The sequence below is a fragment of the Protomyctophum bolini genome (genome assembly GCF_963924005.1).
Source record: "Protomyctophum bolini genome assembly, chromosome: 1".
Lineage (NCBI taxonomy): Eukaryota > Metazoa > Chordata > Actinopteri > Myctophiformes > Myctophidae > Protomyctophum > Protomyctophum bolini.
In genome coordinates this window covers 12,690,617-12,713,357 of record NC_137862.1, presented here as the reverse complement: position 1 = coordinate 12,713,357, position 22,741 = coordinate 12,690,617, and the positions used below count along the sequence as shown (strand labels likewise).

General features: G+C 42.6%; 1 protein-coding gene across 4 annotated transcripts in view; it reads right to left on the bottom strand.

Moving 5' to 3' along the window:
- neo1a (neogenin 1a) overlaps window positions 1–22,741 on the bottom strand; it is a 180,999-nt gene that overhangs the window by 51,912 nt on the left and 106,346 nt on the right. For all 4 annotated transcript variants that reach the window (XM_080768351.1, XM_080768352.1, XM_080768353.1 and 1 more), the window contains exon 5: window positions 10,863–10,999. In XM_080768351.1, the coding sequence (XP_080624477.1) occupies window positions 10,863–10,999 (137 nt within the window). The remainder of the gene's footprint in view (window positions 1–10,862; window positions 11,000–22,741) is intronic.

The window sequence follows — 22,741 nt, the reverse complement described above, 5'->3', positions numbered from 1 at the left end:
TATAATGCTAACACCAAAAGGGGTTCCCGCCCAAAATGGGTTAAAATCGAAAGTTGAGTCCAATCGTGGTCTTCTTGGATTAGGCGAATCGTGACAGCCCTAACGTTTACTGTGTGTACATGATGTGTGTGGTTGTGGCAGCACATTGGCCACTGTGGGACAAGTCGCCTCACAGTGGCTACTAGTCAGAAACTAAATTGGAAGAGGTAGACTCCTGCAGAAAGCTACTGTAGTGTACATAGTCATTTCCACTCTTTTTGAACTTGTACATCAGCAGGTTTTTGTCATAATTATTCAACATAACGTCACACTACACAATCAAGCTTGGGGTGAAGGAGGAACAAGGGTGTGTGAATTTTAATGAGAAATTCAATACAGAAGTTGTCAGAACTAACCAGGCATGTCAAATACTGTTCACACACACAACTCTGACCCTTTAGACAGAGGCCGTTTTAGAACCGACCAAGCAGATAATGCTGAAAATCTTTTTGAAGCAAACAAAATTAGCACCAACTACCTCTGTTAGTCACATTCACAATACAATGGGAAATTTCGCAGCCTTCTATAGAGTAAAAGTGTTATCCTATTAATTTGGATTGCCTGCGTGCTGTTTTGTTGTTTTGTAAAGCGACTTTGAGTACTCAGAAAAGCACTTTTCTGCCCTGTAAAGCACTTTGTGCTGCATTTCTATGTAATGAAAGGTGCTATACAAATAATACTTGATACAGAGAGTCAGAGAGTGAGAAACAAAAGAGAGAAAGAGAGCACAAACAGAGGAGGTCAAATAGTGGTGATATCTTGGTATTAGCTTCCAATTCACATGATAATGATAGACGATATGGTCCTATTTATTTATCCTGCAGATTAAGGAGATAGGAGTTTCAAGTCCACTATAGGCAGGATAATTGGCTATGGTTAATTTAGCTCAAGATCAAAACGCTAGTTTGGTCTTTATACTTAATGACTTCCTTATAATAATCAGCCTACCTATAGGACCAACTGATGGAGGCAGTGATGGAAATGAATACAGTAAAACATCTAGAACACCAGGCCAACTGTGTGTCAAACATGCGTGCGTCCCCCGCTGAGGGATTTGTGGTGAATAATGTGGCTCACAGTATGGGGCCTGGTCTGGGTACTATAGTGAAACCCTTGGTGTGGCAGCAAGAGGGCACAAAGAATAGAGAGAAAAAATATCGGTGTGTGTTTGCGTGCGTGCGTGCGTTGTGCAATTGGGAAGATGATTTCTGTCTGGGTATAGTGCCTTCTGACAGTTTGACTGACACTATATGCTATTCATATTTCTGTCTAGATTCTACTTCCCTTGGCATGTATAGGTGTGTTTGTTTGCATATTGTCTGTATGCATTCCATGCATGCCATGATGTCATAGAACGTATGTACAGTATGTATGTACAGTTTTTACAGATCCGTGTGTGTGTTCACTATTTCCTGACCAATGTATTTTCACTCATTCAGAGATCTAGATATCTAGTGTCAGCAGCTCATGTCATCAATATAGTTATTTTAATTATCCATCTTCATTTTGTTCTTTACGCTCATCTCTCAGTACATCTTGTGTTTCATGACACTGATATTGCTGGCATGACACCTGCAATGTTCCTCCATGGGGCTCTAATCTTGAATCAGTTCCTATCATGTTGCATCTCTTCCTGAACTCCTTCCCTATTCTGCCGCCCCTCTCCATCTCTACAGAATAACACCTCTACACCTCTGTGTGGAACTCAGCCCGCCGTCGCTCTGTCTTTCCCTGGTGACACGCACCATTTCCTCTAAATGGGAGTTCACACATTTGGAACCTATTTGACTGGGCAATGAGCACAAACGCCCAAATATACCAATAAAGCTTCAGGGGCCCCGGAAGCTGTCAAGATTCAAGAGGGGTGATCTGTGTGTGTGTGTGTGTGTGTGTGTGTGTGTGTGTGTGTGTGTGTGTGTGTGTGTGTGTGTGTGTGTGTGTGTGTGTGTGTGTGTGCGTGTGTGTGTGTGCTTGCATGTGTGACATTGTGTGTGTACATGACCCTTAGGTTGAAATGTCATACTGAGTGCAGTGTAGGTAACAAGTTGGAATTCATCATATGGGCATACCTAGCAATAGATGCATTTTTGAGGTTTTCCAAAAAAAAATCTCCATTGGACACCGTTTACATCTGTGTGTTTGTTCAAAAAAATATTGAACCAATGAAAAGTATTAAAAAGTGCTTCGGACAAAACCTCTTAAATCCATTTGACCCTCAAACTCCACCACCTCTCCCCATCTCATGCAAGTAATTGACAAAATTATATAAAATCACAAGACCTTTTTTCTTATTATTATTTACTGAAAAATGAACATTTTGGAGTTAGGTGGTTTCTTCCCGACAGTGGAGATATATACAAATATTTATATATCAAAAGTCCCCAAAGGGCAAATCTTAATTGCTTCCTGTAAACAAATCGTGATTTCATTCACCCGTTTGATTCCCATAGCTGCATGTTCCTCCAAAGTCCAAACACACCTGCGTTTAATTACAGAACCTACTCCATTTTGAATCTCATTCAAGATAACGACACCCAGACGGTGTATAATCAGCACACTAAAATATGTATCTGAAAACATTTTTGAGTGCATTTGGTGTGTCTGTGACTCTGGGTGCGTTCGGAAATGCGCACCGGGAATGTGGTCAGTTTGTTGAGTGTGGTGGGCGGTGACGTCACAGAGTGCGTTCAGTGTGCCTTATTTACGAACGACCACAGCTGTGACGCATTCACACAAATCACACCGGACAACCCCAGCTTCAGGGTAGGGTCGCTCAGTGCGGGCACTCTGCACACCCGGTGCTCAGCGCACTGGATTTTCGACAACGCACTGAATAAACAAACGACAAGAGAGCACACTAGTGCGTTCAGGGCGCATTTCCTTATGCACCCTATGTGTGTCTGTGTTCACCTATCTATGTGACGTTAATGAGCACCAGTATAATGAGTATCAGTAGGGGCGCTGTTTGCCAGAAACAGAGAGAGGGATAGTGCTGCACTGAGAGAGAGAGAGAGAGAGAGAGAGAGAGAGAGAGAGAGGGGGGGGGTGTGGGGGGGATTGCACCACTCAGTTCACACGGGTGTGATTTTTAAGTTAGAAATAAGCAACTTGACAACAAACATACTGTACTGCGTGGCTGGCTCCCTGAAAATTGTCTTTTGGCAATGTTCAAGAGTGGGAAGCCGGTTAGGGAGGTCATTCTATGTTGCTACCCTTTAGGTTTGTTGAGTTCCCGTTAAGTAAGGAGAAGAACTGGAGAGGATAGCGTAGACCCGGTGAAACTTTGACTGTCAGCTGAAAATAATCGGCTGTATATCTGTCTAACCTCCCCTAAGACCAAACAGTAGGGGTCAGCAATGACTGGCCCATAATGACTATAGGAAAATGAAATGAAAAAAATAAAAAGATGTTGGAACTTCAGCCAATTTGTCAATAAACAGAAGGCAAACACTTTTTTTTTTAATTGGACTACTCCCAGAGCAAAGCATCTGAATTGAAAATGACCTAATAGTATTTAGACAGCTTGACCAGAGTCCCATTAGCTATACGAAGCCAAACAAAAGCCAGTAGGGCACCCGGGGTTTACTCTGAGGGCAAGTGGAGCACACACCAAGTAATTACCAATCCTGCTCTTCCCAAGATAACAGCTTTATTCTTAATCCCTATCAAAACCAACAGCTTCCGCAGTAAAGCATTTAAGATTCTTGATGCCCGTTTCCCAGTTGCAGAACAGACAACAGTGCTTTGTCCAGTTGAAGACAGAAGTGATAGAAAGGGGAGTCATGTTTGTGTCAATTCAAGATCTTGTTGTCTAGTCTGCCACAAGCCAAGCCTGGCCTGAGAAGGATATTTAAAGGATTTTGACAGCTTACTGTAGATCCCCCTTTGTTTTCAGGCACAGTTTTCAGTATCAAAGTCTTGAGGCTGGCTGATGTTTCTGTGGCATTCACATCCTAAGATATTTGTGCAATGCCACAGATCTGTTGCATCTTGAGGTAATGAGAACCTCCAGCAAAAAGGTCTTTGCTCATCACGTGAACAGGTTCCTACGTTAGTTAAGCATTCTCTTTGTAAAAAAGACAAACACAATGTGCTTCCATTGTATCCTCACACCATGCACAATTAATATGTTTTTATCTGGAGTTCTTCAATATGGGAACCCATCGACAAAAAAGGAAAAACAGCGCCCTTTGCCTTTATTTTCCTTTTGAATTTGCCTCTGGAGGTGGCACCAAATGTGAATAACAAGATGTTGGCCTATTTGGCCCGTGTGGTCCATAGATATAAAAACCTAGATGCCGCTGCAGTTCATTGGAACGACCTGTATCGCACAGGAAGCCGGAAGTCAAGCGGAAGTGTGTAAGTGACTCAATCGACTACTGACCAATCACAGCGCGGGACTTATGAATTAAATTCAAAGGTAGCTTTAAGGGCCTTGCAAACGGGGAGCAAGGAACGCACACGTTGATTGCCTGGATCAACGACAGGTCTGCTACAGGTCTGCTCAAGAGGGGCGCGACAACGCAAACGTAAAAAAAAAGGTAAACCGAATCCAGGTCTGGTCTGGTGAGTCGTGGGCGTGTGCACGAAACGAGCATGCGCGCAACAAATACGCTTGCGTTGTCGCAACGCGACTTCTCCGAGCGAAAACGCAGGTCTCATTGAAAATGAACTATAGGCACGTTTTATCGCTCTCCGTTTGCAAGGCTCTTTATTGGCATGAGAAAACAAACATTTACACTGCCTCTGATTGGCCAACCGAATGTCCCCATCACGTGTGTCATAGAAGCTTGCCTTCCTTCGAGATACAGACACCCCAGAGCCCAAGGAGGCGTCTACCTTTCTATGTCTATGGTTTGGTCCCTCCTCTTCCGGTCGCACGTGTCTTTGTTTACATTCCTAACATACCCAACTATACACGTTGTAATGGGAGCTGCCAACAGATTTAGCTGCAGCGTTTGAGAGATTAGGAGTTCTTTGATGGGGCATTCATAAAACATTCATTAGCAGTCTAGTCTACTGAAGCTCAGTGGTGAAAAGCAAACACACAGATAATAAGATGGTGTTGTTTTTCTCAGAATGTTATACTTTATTTCTTATATACTGTCAGTGTAGGAGAGCGCAGGCAAGCTTGGGGAGACAGGAACACCGGAAGTCACATTTCAACTTGGTTCCTTGCAGGTCACAAAGAACAAATGGTCTGTGCAGTGTGCACTAACTGGCTGAGCCACTAGGCACGCCCACACATGACAACATTGATAATGAATATGGTAACGTGTTGGAAACAAGTTAAATAACCATGCTATCAGTGTCAGCTATCATAATAAGGGTCACTAGGTATCTTTGTGCAAAGCTGAGCAGCCTCTGGAAGCAAATTACAGCCAGAGGTAAACATAATTAAAGTTATATGACCTTTGTGGCGATAGTGCTGTGTTCATTCCCTTGAAAATGAATGAACCCAGTACTGTTGTTTTCATGAAGGGATGGCTAAACTTAATTAATGATTAATTGATGTGATACACACACACACACACACACACACACACACACACACACACACACACACACACACACACACACACACACACACACACACACACACACACACACACACACTATTAGCTATTATTGCTGTCGTTATTACTACTACTACTTCTACACTATTTAAGAGCCAGGAAATCTCTGTTTCAGAGCTTGGAACACTACTAGCGTGTCTGACATCACATATAGTTCGAGACAGGTCTGGAAGGGTTCAAGACTATGGAGGTAACTAGGTATGGTTTGAGTCAGGTCTGAAAGGATTCAACTATTTGTTGAAAAGGTATTGTTTTTGAGGGGCTCTAGCCTCTCCTATAATACAGCTTTTGTCCCCACACGTCTCAAGATTTGCCATTGACAACGAAAGGGGAATTCAGGTCAAATGTCCGCTAAATCTGGTCCCCACACGTCTCAAGATTTGCCATTGACAATGAACAATATGGCGTAAATTTAACATCAAAACATTAAACGCCATTGACATTGAATGGAAATTTAAGTCATATGTAAATGAGCAAATCAGCTAACCAATCACAGGCAACAGGCATTCTGATTGGCCAGTATGAGATGATGCATGATGATGTATGATGATAAGAGCGCCCCTCACTTAAAAGTTGACCTCAGCGTGAAAAGCTGACCTCAGCGTAAGCCACCAGTCACAGAGCAACATGTTATTATGATTTGTGTTCCATAATCAACACCAATTGATGCAAAATTGCAAATCACAGAACATTTGCCTGCTCCCCAGAAATGGTGGAATTATGGTGTATAATACCCAACTCTAAAGCACACTAGAATAAGCTTCACTTCCTTGCCCCACTTGATGTGTAAAAGATTGATTTCTCTGCATACAGCTCTCTTTATTAACTTTCTGTTAGCAATTGATGTTGACCAACCAGCCGAGACACAGTTGCACAGTGGGGTTTTTAATAGCCAAATATCCTCCTGCTAAAACATGAATTTGAATTGACTTCATTATTAGTTTGCATGGCTGCAAAACCATCTTTGGATCAATACGGGCAGTAAATATAAACAACATCTAAGCAGCCCTTCAGCATCATTAGCATGTAAAACACTAAATGTGGCTAACACACTATAGCACCGGCAGAATTAAGCATGGATGCAACATTTTTAATTCTCACATACCATGACCTAAATGCTGTGACTCAAATCAATCAAACTTAAAATATCAATGTAGCAGGGAAGAGAACTGCAGGTGTTTATCCATTTCTGAAGGGCAGACACACATCATTAATTTTCTCCACCCAGCTCCCAGTGATGGAGACAACACCTCTCCACAAAGCAAGGAAATGGGCTGTGTTTTCCCTCGTTGTGCTTTTAATAGCTGATGGAAAGTTCCCTTTTTTATTGTGACTCTGGGGAGAGGGCAGGAAGATGGTGTGTCATAATAACTACAGAAACCTCCCCGGGATCCTTATCAAATTATTCTCTTCCTCCACAGGGCCATTTAGAGCCAACTATACTGATCTCTATCAGAAACATAAATAAATAAATAAAGTCAGTGAACTAGATCGGTTTAAAGTTACACTCTTGAATTCCTTGCTCACAATTGCCTTGACACAATGTCCTAAAATTCAATTAAAGTTGCCAATATTTTCTACTCTCGTAAATAGTGAAAGGCTTGACATTTGATTACAACCGCTGACTGTAATAACATGAGTCAGGGCTGACATATTCTCCGAAACATTTCCACAAGTCTGAAAAATGTCTGCCTGGAGCCGTCCGCTAAAAATAATGTATTTAATTATTCTAGTCTACTAGAAAATGAAAAATAAAGGGAAAAAATAGACTCAAATTTGCCTTTGGTCGTTTCCTCAGTACATGGGAAGGTGACAAAAATTTTATAGGGTTCAAGCATTTCCTGGATGTGAGCCTCGCACATGGAAAGAACAGTCATAGTGACGGAATGATAGCACCAGGCGGTGATAAATGAGGGCCTACTGACTCCCAAGCCCAATAAAAACACAAAAACATATATGTTTGTACAGAAACTATTTCTGTCCCACAAACGCACAAGCACGCACACACAGTCCAGATGTGGGCGGTGCCCCAGTCAACAGGGCCATAATCAAAAGCTGCTGCCTCCTCTGGCCTCATTTATCCTCTTGCCAGCTCTAATAAAGGGTGAGAAGTTGCAGCAGAGTCACACTCAATAGAACATACATACAAACATTAGTGCTTCCACATGTGTGCGAAGGCAAGATTGCAGAGACACACCATTCAATCCCCTGTGCCTGAGATTGGTTCCATTCTTTCCTTCCACACAAATATGTATTTGTCTTAGTGGGGTCATTATGGAATTTAAAGTGGATGGATACAACATTTTCAATTCAATTTTATCATAGTGCTGAATCGCAATAAGATGTCTCAAGGCACTTTACATATAGAGCAGAGGACACCGCCACACTGAGCAAGCATTTTTGCAACGGCGGCAAGGAAATCTCCCTGTTGAACTAGAAACATCAGGCAGAACCAGACTCTACGAGGGTGGGTGGCCAACTGGCCATCTGCCTGGAGTGTGTTGGGGTAAAGAGAGCGGGAGAGAGGAGAGAGCCATGTTTTGTAGGGAATGAAAGAAGTATGGATATTTTAATGTCCATGTTCAGACCATGACATTTGTTCTACCCATCTCGCAGAGGTTTTCCCTTGTGAAGTCAACTAACAATGTACTGCCTGCATGCATACTGCACAGTACAACTACAGATCCTGTCTACTAAAAAAAAATCCCCAGGCATGTCAGAAGAAATCAACCCATCTTGGAGAAATCATACAGGCATGACTTACTTTCACGTCTGTAACCACATCTACTTGTAACTGCAGCTACGCACCTCAAACTAGAGACTCTAATTCAACAGATTAGCACCAGCTGCCTCAAGGCCCCTCAATCTTTCTCTAGGCAGAAACCTGACCATCGATCTTTTCCCATATCAAATCCTGTGTTGACATTGCTGCACCAAGCCCAAATCGCCATAGGCATGCATATAGCACAGGTTTTATGAGAAGCCACTAACTGTGAACACCACCTTTTTAAATTCAGAAAAATACGCGACAAGGTCTTCAAGAAGAGACTTTGGATCAGGATCTTTTAAACACATGGGATTTTCTGATGAGAAAGGAAAATCGATTGCACAATAATAGGTTGTCAATAGCATTGTGGTGTTACCAGTCGACTGTTTCTCACCTAGGACATGGAAAGCAATCATAATCACGTTATTCCCATTACAATGAGCTATGCCTTTCGACAATATATCACAAGTAGTACTAATCGATCCTATATTATGTGTGCATGTGTCTGCTCAGAGGCTGAGACTTCCGACAGAGATTGCAGAGAAATAATGGACAGGACGCTACAAGAGGAACGGTAGAGATATTGATGGATACAGTATTAAAGGACCACTTCACCACTTTTCAACTTATCTTCATAATAGGTCTTCAGTAATAATCATGATAAAATGGCAAAATTTCTTTCTACTCAGTCTCATAGGACGGCAATGGGTATTTCAGAAACCTGTCCACCAGTGACATCATAGTTAGGCAGATTGTTTTTTTTAACAAGATTTTTTTTACAAAAATGTTTCTATTTGCTTGGATTCCCCATCGATCATGTCACTGGTGGACGGGTTTCTGAGGCCACAACCTTCACATGAGACACAGACTGAGTAGAAAAAAATGGTGCCATTTTATCATGATTATTACCGAGTACCTATTATATGAAGATAGCTTGAAAAGTGGTGAAGTGGTGGAGCGAAAGAAGATCAGCAGGTCTTCCAGTTACCGGCTAACCCTTTTCCCTTGCTTTTAACTATACAGCGGGGGTGAAGGAGTGGAGGCAGTGTGATGCTGGGAGAGGCAGGGAGAGGAACATAATTTACTGTGTTTTTACTGTGTTAAAATGTGTGAAATATGGAAGCTGAGGCTTAGAGTGCGTCACTGCCCTAAAACCTTTTTCTTTACCCTCAGCACAAAATGCTGTTGAGTCACATTATCTGTAGCACACGTGCACGCGCGCGCGCGCACACGTGCACGCGCGCGCACACACACACACACACACACACACACACACAGTGCATGTTTGTTGCGTGCATGTTTAATGAGCTAAATTATGTGCTGGCATTAGGACTAATTTATACTTTGTCGAACAAACCTTTAGACATAATAATGTTGACATTTTATTCAGATAAAAATATGGCACTTTTGTCGAGTGACACTTGTCGGAAAGGGTGGGTCATGCAGTAGGTTATAATTTTGCCTTTAGAGAGAGACAGCAGCATTAAAGAAGTTAAAGTGTCTAATGGAAAATCATTTGGGTCTAGTCTAGTGTGAAATTATGAATAATATAATACAATGTTAGTGATTAAATAATCCACGTAGTGGTCATGTAAAAATGCATAACGTGCTGCTATCTACAATTTCAACAAAATGTGAATTATTTTCTGTGCTACATAATTGACATATTATTCAGCCATTTCAAAATGTTGGTTTGAGTTCAGATAATGTACGATGAGCATTTACCATAATTTTGTGTTACCTTCTTTAAGTTATTTTATCATCTTCGTAAGGTCTATTGATTTGGTTAATCGTATGTTGCTGCACACTTCATTACTATTGGTTGCTTTTGTGTCCTACAATGTGGAAGAAGTAAACAACAGTAGAGTACAGAAGAGAGGACAGCAGAGAAGAGTGTTGCTGTGAAATCCATTCAACTCTATCTCTCGTAACGTTCCTAGCTGGCTAATCTTGATTTGTGTAATGGTGAGGCTAATTACAATTTTATTTAGAGAAAACATTGTGGGTTCAGAGTTGCCGGCATGACATAAGCAGAGATGAAAGATTTCTGAGAAAACTATTTTTCTACTCCCAAATATTGAGCAAATTAGTGCCTTTTGAAGACTCGCAGAGACAATTAGTCTGTGTTCACATGGGGAAACAGTGGTCAATGTTTGCTGCGAAGCAGTAATTAATACTCATCAACACCAAACCTTCCATATATCTGGCAGTTGATTTATTTAGCCCATTAAAGCCAAATGTTAGTGAAGAATAATGCAAATGTAATAGTCTAGCTTGTTCAGAGACTAATAGAATCGACCTGCTGTGGAGTTACGTACCGGTAGATAAGGAAGGAGATTGTGTAAAGCCCAGTGATTGTATCTAAGAGAGTCCAGGTGAGCGAGTGGCTGCAAAAATTACTGGATGGAAGACATGAATGTATATATATTTTTTCAGCAACATAACTTGCAGAAAGTGTAGGTTGGTGGCTTCAGTCATACCTTGCACTGTGAGATGGGCTTGGGCTTCGATGGTGGTGTTGGCACTGTCTGCCATGCAGGTGTAAAGACCAGCATCACCCTCTGTCAGACTGGTGATCTGGAGGCTGCTCCCTCCAACCACCTCTATGCGACCCACACTGCAAAACACAAAAGGGGTGAGTCACAAACGGAAGAAGACAAGACGATGACAAACAAATCTCAAGGTTCATCTCCATTTCATGGAGAATAAAGGACTTATTAACAGTACACACATTGCAAAAAAAATTCAACCGTACCATATATTTTGTTTCTCATCTTATTCATGCTAAACAGCGTAACTCAGTTTTTTTTATTGATTATACTGCAAAAGCTAGTAAACACAAAACCCTGCACTTAATTAATCTTATCCTTCAGCTGATACCATATGTGGTTTTCATAATACATAGTCATGGAATGTGAACATCACCATTTCTCTGCTGATATTATATACACTACCTTGCCTCAGTCTGGATTTATGAAGACACTTTTAAATTTCTATCATTTTTATCCCACGGTTTTGTAATCCATAGTTCAACCCTGCGTCAATTTTCTATTGTGATCCTGGGCTCTACACACTCTCCGCCAACCTGGGGAGAGCAACAGACTTGAACTCATGCTTCCTTCATGCATGAGTGTCCAGGTTGCTCCTTTACACCTGACAGGGGGGAATTTCCCTGGTTGGATGTAGCGCGTGGAAGGAACATGTTATTCCAACCAGTTCCTTTCCCCTCCATCAGGCGCCCCGGCTGGTCAGGGGGAGGCAGTTTAGTGACCAGGATTACTGCATGTTTTTTGTGAGGGTACCTACCCTAGGGGACACAGGGAGAACATGAAGACACTTTTTAATGCTTCACTGGAGGAACTGTTGATCCTTTATTACATATTCTACTCTAGGTCTTGTTCTACAGAATGAAACAAACTAACCTTTTCATTAAATTACATTTATTTTCTTGAATATAAATGTCATGTGCAGAGGGGGGCTTGTAACTCTGTGGTTCCGCAAATTAATCCTGTGTCCCAAGCCTACGCATTGTACCCCGACCCTAGTGTGAATATCAAACTACTGCAACCCCTGCCTTGTATGCATGTAGGAAGGAAGCATATTACATTTTCATCAGATGAAATAAGTGTGCCTACCTCAGACCTCAGTCACTCTACGCTAAATGAACATGGCACAAAATGCATCCCACATTGATTTGACAGCGAACCCACATTTTCTATTATAGATTTCAAGAATGTTATCACAGTCACAATCTCACACACAATAGACAACACAATAGTTTTTGATCTTTTATGCTTATATTTATAGGACATTTAGACTGACTGACAATTAGAAGAGAGCTGGGGAGTGACACGCAGCAGAGGTCGGCTGGATCGGGATTCGAACCCGTGACACGCTGTCAGGATGCATTTGCAGCCTAGGTGCCCAGACTGCTATGGCAGCGGCCCAGGCCTGTTTCAGGTCAATTTGAGGTTGAACCCAAACTTGTGACATGTTGTTGTAGTTGCTGTACATGTACTGCTTGAACCACCAGGGAACTCCTAAAATAACCATTTACACCCAGAACTAATCTTGAGCAGCGCAAGCTGTCAGCTTCCCCATAAGGCCACCAGGGAGAGCACTCTACTCCTCCCATTGCTGAGACAGAAAATAATGAAATAAAATCAATAAAAAAGCAATGTATTTAGACATGGATAAATAGAAACAAAGAAAAGTCAATGACAATAAGGGGCAGCAGGTTGGCTCAAGAAGGGTAAATTACAGAGAGAGCAAAGCATGTGAATGATACTGTGCAGTGACAAGAGGAAGGCAAGATTAGCCACTATAATTTGCCACAGGGGTGGAGATACATGCAGAGGCAGTGAAAGGCACTCTGTGGAAAGCAACCCTTCTGCCAGCTATTGAACTGTCTTTAAACAAAGTGCGGACTAGCTGGGACTTTCATTCACACCCTCCTCTCTCCCTCACTGGTTTCTACTCAGACTGTTGGCAGAATTGGCCCTGGGGCCATCTGTCTCCGTCTGTCTGTATCCTAGAGTGGGACATTCAGTGGAGTGGCTCTCTACCTGCTGTCACTGCGGTGACGTCACTGGTGGTTGGGGGAAGTGCAGGGCTTGTAACGCACCAAACCCACCCAAAAAGCCCACACTCTATTGCACGAGCAGGTTTGCGAGCGGCTGTTCTCGCCAAACTCGGCCACAGCGGGGCGGCTGGTCATCCTATATACAATACATTTCAATGAGAATGCGATCGGACAAAAACGAATTCCGCACAGAGCGGGGAAGGGGGGAAAGAGTGAGAGCGGCTGCATTCATTAACATGGAGCGGAAGAAAAGCAGTGTCCGTAGTACGCTTATGCTTGCATGCCTGGTTGGTTTCACGCGCAACAAAGCACAAGCATACTGTAGGGAGGGCCAGCAATGGTTTACACTTACAGGCTCTTTAAGATTGCACAGAGTTAATTAAAATCTGAGAGTGTACTAAAAATTGACCCTTAAGTAAATTAGCACTCAGTACGGTGTAACTACAATTATTTGTTCTCTGACTCGCCACACTGCTAAACAGAACAAGACAGAATAACTACAGATGCCAAATGCCAAGATAAAGGGCATGGGTTCATTGCAAAGCCCCACATGTAAAACCCACTTCTATCGAGACACGCATTCAAACGTCGTCACTGAGCTGGGCATCTATTCATAGATTCATGGCCCTTTGTGTTGCATGTACTGCACCATGGAGGTCAATGGGCTCTATTGTAATGAAATGACACATTCTCAACAGCTACTGCACAATTCCTGGATACAATTATAATATCTAAGGGCCAATTGCTAAATTGAAAGTGCTTCGCAGAATGAGAAAAGTGGCCATTATCGAGACAGAGAGGAAGAGCCGAGGTAAACGGGCTTGCGCTGAATGGGTCTTAGAGATGCAGTAGTGCACACTGCACAGCACCATTGTCAAGGTGTGTTTGCCATTTACTGCTATTCAAATTGAAATGAGGCTCCTTGTTGTAGGAATACACCATGTTGTGCATTAGCAGACTCCTTGGCGAGAGGAGCAGGTAACAGGGGTGCTAATTAAAAATACATCCTTAAGCATTCACATGGAAGAGCTGTTTAATTATCTCATAATTTTCACTGTCACTTTGTATTCACACGAAGACTAGTAGATGAGTGCATGTGTACGTGCACCCACATACAATGAGGTGAAGGTGTTCGACAGATTGGGTGAGATGCTGCTAATTGGCCTCAACCTCTCTTTATTGGGCACGTGTAAATCTTGAAGCTGTAATCTAAATGATATTCATAGAATCACAGTGTGTTTATTGCAACCGTAGGTCGCATTTACTATGAAAACCTGCATCTCCCATCCGTCTGTATATGGTCACGCCTCGTGACATCACGTGACTTCATGATGACCCTTAGATCTCCATATATGGTTGTCAGTCCTTCACGCCTTGTGACATTACGTCTCATGACACGCTTCAATCTGACATCAAACCCTCTAGTCGATAACCATACATGGAGAAGACTGGATCATCACGTAGATCTGCATGGTCTGCATATATGGAGCTGGCCAGCAACTCTACATCTGATCTCGACCTTTAGATCTCCATATATGGAGCTGACCTGTTCTGACATTCCATGTTGATCTGACCTCATGATCAAACCCTGTACACTCAAGACACGCTCCATATATGGCCAGTACAGAATTCATTCCATATGTTGATCTGACCCCCCATGCTAAAGCGCCAGCGCTCGCCCAGCAGTCTGCCGTCACCCAGGCCGATGCGTCCACACAACGTCGCTTCTCGCCCTCAGGGCGTCTTACTGGTATGTACTATAATATTTAGTTGTAAATCAGGGGGGGTTTTGTCCATTTTTTATTGAGAACACATTGTGATATGAATTACATTTTTGGTTTTTACAATATCTGTATTGGAAATTATAAAGTTGATATTATTTTTACTATCTATCTATCAAAGTTATTTGTGCTTATTGTTCTTTCTTTGTTTGCTTATCAAGTAAATGTTCTCACATTCATTTCAAGATGTTGCACTCTTGCACACTGTGCGCGATGCATCACCTCCTTTTCCTAAGATGTTGCACTCAAAACATTCTTGGACAGTGGTTCTCAAACGCTTTGTGCCTGTGACCCCCACACAAGGTTTGTGTTATTTATTTTTCATCACAGGATAAAAGGTTTTATGGTCATGATTCACCAGGATCCTGGATGGCTTGATTCTAGGCTTAAAATAATTGATTTAAATGATTTATTTTTGTAAATCTCCATGGGAAAAATGAATGGCCGATTTTTCCACTGCTATGCCCCATTGTAGGGTTAAAATGTCAAACAGATTTTTTTTTTTATATGAACTCATTTAGCTAGGGACCACCCTGGCACCCTCTCAAGGATCCCTGAACTAATTTGGTTCAAAAGGAGTTCTAAACCATGGAACTATTGTACTGCATGGTTCAATATGAATGCATGTACTGTTACACCCCTATAGTACAAGGTGCCATTCACTGCCAAAGTGCTGGAAAGGAAATCAATTGCCAGTCACTTTTCATTCAGAACAAGCCATTTCTTCCTGGTGTCCCGCCCGAGTATGCAGCAAAATAAATTTGATCAAAAACTCATTCAGAACGGTCCAACACAAGCCTCTCCATTTTTCTACACTGTAGCCTTAAGCGACCACTTAAGAGAACCCAGCACTCATACGTTAGAGAGGGACAGGGGAACAGAAACGTTTTAGTATGAGAGGGACAGGGGGACAGAAACGTTTTAGTATGAGAGGGACAGGGGGACAGAAACGTTTTAGTATGAGAGGGACAGGGGGACAGAAACGTTTTAGTATGAGAGGGACAGGGGGACAGAAACGTTTTAGTATGAGAGGGACAGGGCAACAGAAACGTTTTAGTATGAGAGGGACAGGGGAACAGAAAGGTTTTAGTATGAGAGGCAACTCAGCCTTCTGTAACACGTGCTGGTCGGGTCAGTACACCTGGGCAATATACACCCTGCATATATCCTTTGTGTGTGTGTGTGTGTGTGTGTGTGTGTGTGTGTGTGTGTGTGTGTGTGTGTGTGTGTGTGTGCAGTGATGGAGTAGTAGGCTATGCTCAGTGGTGGGAAGTAACTGTATTCAAGTACTGTACGCATTGTGAGCTTGTAGCTCTGCTATTTCACTTTTTGAGTGGTCCAACCACTCCAAAGAACAGCAATGTCCGTGTTCACTATATGTGTTCACCTATGTATGTGTCCGCCTATGTATGTGTCCACCTATGTATGAGCACCAGAATGACTATTAGTACCAGTAGGGGCGCTGTTTGCCAGAAACAGAGAGAGAGACAGTGCTGCACGTGTTGCACTGTTACCTGATATGAGAGAGAGAGAGAGAGAGAGAGAGAGAGGAGGGGTGGGGGAGAGGGGAGTTGCACCACTCCGTTCACACGGGTGTGATTTTTTTTTATAGATTTGAAAACTCGAAACGGGACCTTCTGTATAATTTGTACACTTACTTTTGGTACTTTAAGTATATTTTGATACCAATTTGTACTTTTACTCGAGCACATGTAACAGAGTATTTCTATATAGCAGTATTGACATGTTTACTTCAGAAAAACATTTGAGTACTTTTTCCACCACTGGCTCCCCTGCTAGAGAACAATCAGTGCAGCTGGGACGTGAGCCATGCCATCAGCAGCACAAAGAGAATCACAACTGTCAGTCACAACAAAAGGGGCAGTTAATTACCAGTAAGACGCCCTGAGGGTGAGAAGCGACCTCGCCCTGAAGGGTAAGGTCGTGCTGAAACAACAGAGCTTCTTAACCCATTTTGACCTGAGACAGTTTTCTGAAAAAGCTATGTTTCTATGTCAGTCGTTCGATTAAAAAAAAAATAGCAGATCTACAAGCTCATAGCGCGCCACTGAGCTTGTAGATCTGCTATTTTTCAATAGCTAAAGCATAATATACACCAAAAGGGGTTCCCGCCCAGAATGGGTTAATACGGCACAGTTAAGAAGCAGGAGTTATTAATCTGGTGTCCATGAGGTCAGATGTAGAGTTGCTGGCCGGCTCCATACAGTATATGCAAATCTAGGTGATGACCCAGTCTTCTCCATGACACACGCCATATATGGAATGTCTTGAGTGTACAGGGTTTGATGAGGTCAGATCAATAGATCAAATCAAATCGAACTTTATTTATATAGCACATTTCCAACAGCCAAACCAAAGGCCAATACACTAAATATTAGCTCTTATTGATTTTGGTGACCCAATGGCAGTTTCCCGTTCTCTCCAAATAATGTGGGCAGATTGCCTTGCTGACTTCTGGCTTTCACCTGTTGCCATCTAAATGCACCATATGGTCAAACACAAAGAGGAAAAATAATAAAAGTCAGGGTGGGAGACGATGAAGAAAAGGAAAGAAAGAAAAAAACGTGCATATTTGGCAGCGGCTTCTCGAGTCAATCTGCCATGAAAACGGTTTTGTTTCCCTCTGGCTCATAATGAAAAGCCGCAGGGCCCCTGAGATGGGAACGACTCTTGCATACCCTACTTTATTTGGTTGTTTATTTATTTTTTTGCCCTGACAGGACCTGCGAGACTAAACCAATCTTTTGAGTGCCACATATTACAATGAAGCCTGCAGCTCCTTAACCTGTAGAATATCCATAATTGTGAGTTTCCTAATGTGCTGTATGCTACTCCATGGGGGAGTGTGTGTGTGTGTGTTCCATCTCGATAATCAAACATGATTTGGTTTGCCCATCAACTGTACAATATATGGTACGGACTGGCATCACATGGGCCTAATCCATAAGATTTTACCACCTGGGTTCATTCATTAAAACAGATTATATATAGATGAGTAAACGTAGGTAGATGAGGAAGCAAGTAAAACTACAAAATGTACAATACATGTAATGTGTCATAATGATCTGAAGGCAAGACAAGGACAGTAGATGCCTTGGCGGGGAAACAAGAAAGATAACTGGTCTGTTTGCATGTGTATTTTGTGATGTGATGGAGACAGAGAGACAGCCTAAAAAGAGTTCTCATGCTCCACTGGCAAGGAACAGTGTTGCGTGTCTTGTTTTCTCAACTCCAACATGGCAATGAAAGCACTCCATTACCTTAGCTCACTCTACTGCTGCCATCTATCATTCCACTTGCGGGGAAGAAACTTGAGCTCTTCCATACACGTCTAACCGCAGTTCCCATGCCTATCTGAAATAAAACTATTTACATGAAAATTGCCATTATGTTAAATAAGTAACGAAATGGTGATGTGTGTGTGTGTGTGTGTGTGTGTGTGTGTTTGTCATTGATATGTTTTCACTTGTCTTTCATCTGAAATTACAACTAATCCTAGAGAAGATTCTGCAGTTCCCCAGCACATGCCTTTCACACCAAACTAGATAAATGCCGTCACGTTTCGTGGTCTTCTGGTTACACTTCAACTACTGCTTGGCAACCACAGTGGAACATAATGTGCCTCTTGCACTTGGAACACCAATAATAGCACAATCACTTTGCTGTTGAGAAGGCAGTGGGAGCTAAGAATCGGGTGGAAAAGTGCCGTCAATATTTGTTCTTATAGCAACAAATCTCAGGTGCCTTTAAGCAGTCAACCGTAAATTGGTTTGAGGATAGAGAGTGTGCAAACTTCAAAACAAAAAATCACAGTGATAGGTTCAGGGTGGAGGTTTCATAGTGTTGTTGATACTGTGCTTTCATCTGCGCAGAGCGCGAGACAGGTTCAAGTCTATGGCAGAAAGTAACCTCAGGCAACAGTGTAATCACTGTTGATTACCTCCATAGGATGCCAAGTTTAGCTGAAAAGCCGAGGGAGTCTGTGGCATTTGCTCAACTGAAGTGTCTTTTAAAAGAGCGATAAAACCACTGACTCAAAGTGTGCTGTGCTGTGCTGAAGGAGCTGTCACAACGCTGCGGATCACACAACTTTACTGAGCACTGGGCGATTAAAATCCCATTTGAAAAATGTCCCCAGGACTGCTATGGAATATTTTCCATAACATCATCTTGGTGAGGAGAAATGGTAATCCTCCCTCACCTAAGAATGACAGTGTATTGCTGCTAATAAACACGCATTGCTAAGTGGGTGTGAGCAAATCATGCCAGAGTAAAGAAAGACCATGCTTTACCGTCTGTACGTTAAAAACAAGGTGTTGATATACGTAGGATGGTTGTAATATAGGCTAGGGCTAGTGGAAATTCACTACAGCTGAAACATCCACCACCCAGGTCTGTTGTTCACTCACTACAAGGACTTCCCAAGGCCATCGAAAGTGAATGTGTGTGCATGTGCCATGCGGAGCTTAAACCATAGTCCTATTACAATCCCAGTACACACACACACACACACACACACACACACACACACACACACACACACACACACACACACACACACACACACACACACACACACACACACACACACACACACACACACACACACACACACACACACACACACACACACACACACACACACACACACACACACACACACACACACGGTTCATACATAAGTAAATATAATTAACACAATCATATTTAAATGAGGGAATGAAGACAAGGCGCAGAAGAGACAGATGGCTCGGAGGTTTTCGAAGGCGGGTGATTTACATGCTCTGTCAATTCCCTGTCGCTCGGCACCATACATAATTCATCCATTTTATTGACTGCTTGGGAATTCTATTAGGTGATAGAATGATCCCCCCCCCCAGAACAAAAGCTGACTGTCCTTTTCATGCGTGTAGTCAGGACCAGCAGGTAGAGGAAGGAACAAGCTCTAGTCCTGCACCAAGTAGAGTCGAAGGGGATTCCAATTCAACGAGTTAACTGAACAGCCTGCAAGGTTCTGTCATGATACTGCTGAACTGAGATGGCATTATGTTGGGCAATCTGGTAATAGGTTTCCAAAGCCTAAGTGACAGTGATGGATAGGTCACAGTCACAGCCATCCTACTATAAATGCGCAAAATCTCATGTGTGTGTGAGAGTGAACCTGTCCTTGGCGTATCTGAATGACCGACGTCAAACTCGGTGCACATATCGCAGAGGAGGTGACGATCTTCTGAGGGAGTGCTGAAGTTTGTCTGAAAGACGATTGTCCAGAATCTGACCAATATGCCCATATACAGTAGGAGTAGGCATATTTGAACCGCAGATCCGGCTAATATTGATGAAATCAGGGAACTCCAAAATATGGGCGTAAAAGGTGTCTGTCTATCATAAGCCTGCTTTTCCTCACTGGCTGGACCAATTGATCTGAATTTGCACACGGGCATTGTCCATTAGCTTATGCACAGAACTGCGATAGCCTCAATATCTGCGTGGATATTAGTCTCGTCCTTCTCAGTGTTACGTTTTTCCAAGGGGCGGTTACAAAGAAATTCAAACGGACTCCATTTTTTAGACCTACAACCAATCCGAGCAGTGCAGCCCGCTCTTGCAATGTACTTCACAGATAAGCCGCCCCATATTTGCATACAGGGCCCTGGTTGGTTCTAGCCTGAGTTGGTTCTAGTTATTTAGGGGGACAGACGAATCTGGTTGGTACCTCAATATTGCGTAGGGACGAAATCCTCCCACAATTGAGCGATGCCAGATCTAATCTGCCTGGGGCCATAATTATCATTAAGGGACAAAGAAGTCACAAAGTGACTTTGATTCGTGACTTGTTTTAGTGTTTTTCTCCTCCTTCTTCTTCTTCCGGCAAAAATAGCAGTTCTGGCTGAACCGTGCAGTCGGTTTTCGCGAAACACGGGAATCTGGTAGAGGGCCTTGCCAAACAGTGACTATGCGAAGCCCATGACCATTGGCCAAAAGGTGGCGCTATAGCACTCAATTGAAAATGCTAACTTTGAACGTGCATATCTCATTAACCGTTTGGCTATTAATGGGATGAACAACACTTTTTATTAGGAAAGAAAGGACCACATGGACGGTTTATTAGTTATAATCAGCCCCATCAAGGAGTCATTTTGTTAACTGATGCTTGTCTAAAGGTTCATGTGATGAAGTATGCCTCATAGCCATATGGCAGGGTTGAAGTGTCTTCATAAACTAATCCCTTCTTATGTCTGCAGCTTTGCTGACACTACTTTAAAAGTAGAATAATGTGTGTTCTGTGCTCTCAATCCAGAAGACCAATTAGAAACTCCTTGTAGATTCCCCCTCCTCTTTCTTTCCTCCCTTCTGCCCCCTGCACACAACGCCATTACTAATTGACAGCAGTTTCGTCTACTCTCAAGTAATGCTGAGACGAGAGCGACAGTCATCTCTCAAAAGGAAAATGAAAAGCGCTCCACTTGGTGCCGTTATTAATTGTCAGTGTTCACATTACAGTCCAACAAACCACTGATATAATGAATTCACCTTTTCGTGTTTTCGAGGTGGGGTGTCAGTGAGGGGGCAGGTCACTGTAAAAATGAGGAGGGCCTCGCCCATTTGTTAATTGCACATCTTGCTAATTACACACGGGGGAAGATCCAGATTCTGGGCAGTGTTTTTATAATAAATAATGTAATAACTCCCCGATTAGCCAGTTCCCGCTGACAGCCAGACATACTCGCTGACAATTCCATATGGTGTTAAACACACTTACATTATGAGCTATGTTCCTATGTTGGGAATTACAGTAGCTTTAAACTCAGACACTAATGGTATTCAGGCTGACACTACATTGGAGCCTTGCGGGTGCCAGGTGATGGCCTCAAATTGAATTCCACTGATGGTGAAAGATTCCAGCCTAGGCCTGTAAATTGAGATGAATGGGCTGGATCTAAGCTGTTTGGTGTTGACCCTACAAGTTCTCAAGTTATTTAGGGGGACTTATATGCGTGGTTAGGTAAACGAAGTTCATTCTTGAAGGACATCTTTAGTTTTTTTCAACCAAGGTTCATGTTTTAGAGAAAGTAAAAGATGAGTGTTATTTTATTTTTTTTGTATTTACACATTTTTATAGCGATTTTTTTTTTAAATTATTTATTATAGTCCTACTAGACCCCAAGAAATTACATCTGGCCATAAAAGATCACGGGATCTACTGAATGTGTCAAACTGACATATTATTGAGCCTATACACACAGTGTGGCTTCCCCCCAGTAGGCTACCTTCATATTCAGTAGATCCTGTGATCCTTTGTGGCCAGATGTAATTTCTTGGGGTATAGTAGGACTATAGTAAATAATAAAAAAAAAAAAATCGCTATAAAGTTAGTAAAAATACATATTTAGCCCCATGCTCGAATGCCCCCCTGTCAAAAACAGCTAAAATCCCTAAAATGAAAGAAAGCGGCAAATGAAAACAAATGAACACTCATCTTTTACTTTCTCTAATAACTACCTAAAAACATGAACCTTGGTTGAAAAAAAAATTTTGTCCTTTAATTGGTGAGAATGAAACTTTGTCCAATACTAATGTCTCTCAGGGATTTGGACCGCTACTTCTGAGCTAATGAGAGCCAGAGCACTGAGGGCACATGGCGGCTGTGGCACCCTCTCTCTGCACTTCATTTCTGAACTTTCCCTGAGCTGGCAACCCTGCAGCCCTCATCTCAGAGCTGACGTTGACACGTCTAGGTCCTACTGTACCCCCTAGGGCTGTTGGGGCCAGAAGTGGCAGAATGGCATTAACACCTCAGGGAGCAAGGCGCCAGCACTTTAAAGTGTTTGCTCTGGAAGGCCACTGGTGTACCAAGGAGCAGCACATGACTGTCTCTGCTGCTTCTCAGGGGCTGGGAATGTGGGACAGTCAAGAGGTATTCACACAGTTCACAATAAAATCCTCAGTGTTCATTTTACTCTAAGAGTGTACA